This window comes from Kryptolebias marmoratus, linkage group LG3, assembly GCF_001649575.2.
Source record: "Kryptolebias marmoratus isolate JLee-2015 linkage group LG3, ASM164957v2, whole genome shotgun sequence".
Classification (NCBI taxonomy): Eukaryota; Metazoa; Chordata; class Actinopteri; order Cyprinodontiformes; family Rivulidae; genus Kryptolebias; species Kryptolebias marmoratus.
The window spans coordinates 11,175,593-11,181,377 of record NC_051432.1 but is presented as its reverse complement, the minus strand read 5'-3'; the positions used below and the strand labels follow the sequence as shown (position 1 = coordinate 11,181,377).

General features: G+C 38.3%; 1 protein-coding gene across 2 annotated transcripts in view; it reads right to left on the bottom strand.

Moving 5' to 3' along the window:
* Window positions 1-360: 360 nt before the first annotated feature.
* Window positions 361-5,785, bottom strand: part of LOC108231547 (microsomal triglyceride transfer protein) — a 13,545-nt gene continuing 8,120 nt past the window's right edge. The window contains exons 14-18 of one of the 2 annotated variants that reach the window (XM_017409056.1): window positions 4,464-4,585; window positions 4,129-4,356; window positions 3,215-3,339; window positions 1,299-1,469; window positions 361-1,199 (exon numbers count right to left, since the gene is read on the bottom strand). In XM_017409056.1, the coding sequence (XP_017264545.1) occupies window positions 1,052-1,199; window positions 1,299-1,469; window positions 3,215-3,339; window positions 4,129-4,356; window positions 4,464-4,585 (794 nt within the window). In that variant the 3' untranslated portion in view covers window positions 361-1,051. The remainder of the gene's footprint in view (window positions 1,200-1,298; window positions 1,470-3,214; window positions 3,340-4,128; window positions 4,357-4,463; window positions 4,586-5,785) is intronic. The other variant, XM_037974625.1, reaches the window with a different exon arrangement.

Sequence of the window (5,785 nt, the reverse complement as noted above, 5' to 3'; positions counted from 1 at the left end):
TCACAGTTGTGACACGGGACGAGCTGAGATTTATTGCCTTACCTGGAACAAGTGAGTGTCGAGTTTAAGCCAGGAAAGTACATTTTGTCTTTGTAGACCAACTGCCGTTAATGCTGCCAGAGATGGGTTTCCGTAAAGGCATCCATCTTGAATTGAGTTGACTCCAACAGTTAATAAGTAGTAGATGTACATCAAGTGATTACTGTCTGGGAGTTTTGTTAAAGTCTACCCAGTGACTCATAAGATATTCTGCTAACACTACAGACAAACACACACACACACACGCGCAAAAACATTATTCTTCCTTTGCTGGAAGACAATAACAATATATTTTCAGGGCACATTTATTGTGAGTCAATAATAAATCAAACAGAATTTTTTTTAATGAAAAACCTGGCTCAGATTTTTTAAACTTTCAAAGACAAATGAATCACAGCTATGTAAAGAAAATTAAAAGGTCAATAGATTCATCCTCATTTCCCCATTTTACCTCAAAACATCTTTTGTCTCTGTCAGAACAACGAAACAAGATTATACAAGAAAAAGGCTAAAGTAAATTAAGCAATAATATTACCATAATATCCCATTTTTTACATCTTTGAACAGTGATACAGTGACATAAAATGATAAACTGCTGCTTCTTTAATACATATTTAAATAATAAAAAAAGTATTGTTGAAATGTGGATGTTCCTGCACCGACTCCGGTCTAATATTTACAGGTTGCTCTTTAACTGTGGTGGGGGAAATTTCAGTGGTTTTTATTAATGGTGAATATTACATATCAAAATATACATTACCGCATGTGCCCATCATAAATACAGTTTTCAAAGAAATCCTTAAAAACACATGACGAGAATTCCCGATTTGAAACAAAATATTGAATTAAAATGACTTAAATACTCAGGAATGTAAACATTGCATATGTCACAGAAAAGAAAAAAAAAGACATTCACCGCTTTTCTTCTTCATGATGTGTCACTACTTGTGAAATAAAGACGTGCTTTTTCCCCTCTGTCCCTGAATGATAGTGATTGTTCAAAGTCTCCTGTTTACCAGCTGGAGTCAAAAACCCTTTTGCACATGTTTGAGTTCTCCTGATGAAGAGGGAACTCAGAGCCAGGAACGAGCTGCTTTTTGCTCGAACGGGTCAAGACGCTCCTCCCTGACGCCACATTCTCATACTTGGACAGATATTCACTGAAAGAAGAAATTTACAAACGGAAAGTTTGGGTCTTGCAGGGGCTGATTCAAAAATAAGAACAGGTTTGTTTGTTTTTTTAATGGGTTAAACATTACCTGACAGGGAAGGTGGCCTTGTCCATCTGCATGCACACCAGGAAGGGGTATTCAGAGAACTGCACCGTGGTGATGAAGTCCAGCGACGCCTCCGTCTCAAAGCTGACCTCCACACCAGCCCTCAGAAAGTCCATGTCCACTGTCACATTACCAGTGACCACCAATGCTCCTCTGGAAAGACAACCAAAACATAACCGGGTTTAGTGTCTTCAGTCGAGCTGGAAATTACAACATACAGTAAATTCAGTTGTAATGGGACTTGTAGTTTTCAAATGTTAAATATAAGACTAATTTCCTTTACTTAAAAAAAACATATGACAAATATGAATATAGCAAAATTAATAATGTCATAAAATGATTATTTGGACTTTGCTTATGCTGTGTACTGATAGTATCTCTTGATAATGTGCGCAAAATTGTCTACATAAAATTAAAAACAATCATACTAATACCTCCCCTGCAACAAAAGGTGGGGAGAGTGCAGATATGGACTGAATAAACCTGTTAGTAAATTCATCTAATGAAAAAGTATTTTTCTTGTATGGAATATTTCAAATTAAAGAACTAATGCCACCATCTTACTGGACTATCATGAACAGATTCAAGCTATAAAACACAGCACTGAGACATAGCTCCCAGAATCTCCCCATCTAAAAATAAATCACTTTCTTTGTTGTTTTTAATGCAACAAGTGAAGAACCTCCACCTAATCTGATCTCTAAGACCTGCAACAGGTTCGGCTTGATGACTGGATGAAGATTTTCCAAATCAGTGTCCAAAACACGTGCTGTTCTTTTCTTATCTTCAATGTACTGCCGCAGTTCTTGCTGCCAAACGAAAACCAACTCAGCAGTACATACTAGAGTAGTTTTTTTGTGTTTTCCATTATTTGGTCAGGTTGTTGTAGCTTCCTCATGTTTCAGATCAAAGCACAGGAAATCCAACCACTCTAATTTTTCCCAGGCAAAGATGCCAGTGTGGTTTGCTGTGTCTCTATAGATAGCTCGCCAATCTATTATCAGAGTGGAAGAGGTACGGCCTTGCTGATCCATTCACCTGCCTCTGCCATTCGCCTCCACACAGATAATCCTGAAGACCCAATCCAAGACGAGACCCTCTACAGCTGTCAAGAAACTGAGGAAATATCAGGGAAAACAGAAAGTCTCTTCGCGCTAACTCACCACGTTCTATAATTCTCTCTAAAATCCAGCATGTCTAAGAGATCCACACTAAACCTGTACCTGATAGGGTACAATAAAGCACCTTTATGGATTATTAAAATCTATAACCTTAATTTGAAATAAAAGTATCCCACATGCAGCATCTTTAATCATATATAACTTAATATGCAGCCCTATTCTGTGAAGGAAAATGAATCCGTGTTTGAAAGTTTAAATTCAGCTTTGTTACTATTGAACCCCCATTTCATCACCAGATGCCGCGAGCTATCCGATTCCGCGGTGATGACGTGCTCCATTTTCAGCAGCTACTGTTGCGCTTTGACCGTAGCGCTTTTAAATAGGGAAGCAGACAGAACTGACGTCACAGACACAAGAGAAAGGAGACGGGAGTGGAGCACAATACTGGAGCGTGGCCAGCGTGGTGGTGACAGTGGAACAAATGAATCACACTACAAGTATATACCTTCTACAGTTCGGATAAATTTAACAGAAACAGAAATCAATACGCTGACGAGTGACGGGGCTCTAAAATGATCTCCTTTTCAGTCACTCAGATTGTTTTCCAAGAACCGTGCTACGATCAAACAGGACCTTTGACCTCAAAGTGTGTGAGATCACACACAGACTCTGTGAGAAAATCCCTCACGATCCAGCGCTGAACTTTGGGCCTTGACCCTCACACGCAGAGCATAATTCATGTAAAAAGTGGTTTATGTTCTTGTGTGTGAACAGTACCTGTTGTTGACACTGGTCTTGGACTCCCTGTACCACAGACTTATCTCCATCCCTCCAGAAATGTCGATGGCTAGCCCTCCCTGAAACTCTGCGCTTGCCCTCAGACCAGACTGCAGCTGCACAACCTGCAAGACGAAGAAAAGAAATTACAGTGTGGAATAGTTGAGGCTGAATTAAATTAAAACACACTAAAACTATAGCTCTGCAATATTTAATAACTGAGCTTGACCTCCATCACATATGAGAACCAACAGATTACACAAGGTGTTTGTTAAAATGTTGCTATTAACTATGTGGAGTCCACTTTTTCTGTTTGTTTGCAAAATATCTCATGAACCACTGGATAGATTTTAATGAAACTTTCAGGAAATAACGCCTGGACAGACATCTAGAAGTGATTAACTTTTGGACTCAACTCTAGTCAAGATGGCCCCCGCAGGTGATCAACCTTAGCTAAAACAAAATTGGCTGTATCGCAGTCAATTTTACAGGTATTGAGCTAAAAAAAAGTTAGTAGCTGAGAGCCCCCTCCAGCACATACTTTAAATGCTAGCAAATTGTGTGAGTTCTATATTTAAATGCTGATATGCAAGGTGGTGGGTGATATGCAGTCATTCAAGGAATGCTAGTTTCATTTATTCATTCACTGATAAGTTACTTTTTCCTAAAAGTACATAATATACACCCCTGCTTGTGCTTTCCTATGTTTTAAGAGTTCAAAGTAATGACATAAAACTAATGATACATATATTTGATGAACTGAGAAAAATATTTGTCCCGACTTTTACAGAAACCTTGGTTTAATGAGTCAAATTACAATGCTTCAAAATATAAGATTGTGTTTTCAATTAACAATAAATAAATAAATACTTTTGTCAGGCTACTTTGTGTTTGGTGTGACACAAACTGCTTACCTCGGAGTGATCAGTGAGCAGGATCAGTCCCTTCACCACATTAATGGGGTCTCCGGTCATGGAGAACATTTTGGACATGAGGTCACTGTAACCCTTGAAGAACGTGACGGGTCGCAGCTGGACATCAAACAGCAGAGCTGACATACCGGCAAACGACTCCAGGTCTTCCTCTCCTTCATCCGGCGTTGCAGCAATCAGAGACTCCAGACCCTGGGCCTCAATCGCCACCTGGAAGACAATAAGAGCACCAGAAGAGATATTTTGCAGTAAGATCTGTCTGTTCTAATAAATCTATATGGAAATTAGTTGATTTTTTGATTCTTCGTGGAGTTTACCTGCAGTCCATGTAGCATTGCTCCATTACTAGAACCATAAATATTCATGTTGCTTCTCCTCAGGATCCCAGAGCCCGAGTACAAGATGTCCAAACTATATGTGGAGGTCACATCGGCAGATTCTGTGGACAGAAATGCGTTTTGTTATTTATTCGTCTCCTCAATAAAGACATTAAAAGCCATGTAATCCTGTTTGCATGAATGGGTAACATAATAATGCCTTGCTGGCTACATGACTGTAACACCTATAGACCGTATCCACCGCTGTCTCCAAAATGTACACAGTGCTCTGATTGCACAGTTGAGACTTTTGTTACATATTACAACTATAATTCTTTAGTTTTAGGCAAATATAACTGTTGTATAGTGACAATAAATGCTGATAAAATATTTTAAACATGTGCACAGCACCAAAAAAAAGCACAACATACATCCAGTATTTGTGTAATTGTTTCGAAACAGTTGTGTATTTCACGAATTTGTGATTTTTGTTCAGCCTGTTAACATGATTCTAGTTGTATGTGGTTATGTTTCTGTGACCCAAGCTTTTGTTTGGTGTGCATTTTTTTTTTCAATGCAATGTCCTTGTATGAGGAGGCAGGGTCCCAGGAGATTCAACAGGGCCATAGGAAGTATGGGTGTGTAGGGGGCTGAAGCACTCCTTGATGAATGCCAGAGGTCACACATGTCCAAATATATGGTTAAAGAATAAAGAAAAAAACAAATGAAAATAGATTTCATCAGTGCTGCATATGTTTAAAATCCAGTAATATTTTCAGATGATTCATTTTTGTATATCTGCACTGTTTTAGTATATTTGGGTACAACTGCTCGAAACCTACAAAAAAAGTGGGCAGATTATTATTGGATCAGGACTGCAATTTTACAGATATTGTTAGTCCAAAATATGCAGCATATTTTTTCCATGCCCATATTTAGATAAAATAACATGCACTGCCAGATATTTGGTTGTATGATCTTTTTCAGAGGGGTGTTTAGGGTCACACAAACTCACACATGCTCACAGTACATCCCATGGCTATGTGCCTTTATACATTTTAGAACAATGTCATAAAAAAAAATGACAAAATCTTCAGTTCCTCACATGCCAGGAGTCTATGGGGCGCCGTTTGTAAAGGAGCTTGTGCTAAAAATTCATGCCTAAATTTTGTCACATTTAGCTTGTGCTAAAAATTCATGCCTAAATTTTGTCACATTTAGCTTCTGCTAAAAATTCATGCCTAAATTTTGTCACATTTAGCTTCAAACACTGTTTAAAAATGTAGTGTTGATTTTCTGATGTCACTTTTTACAACATTTAG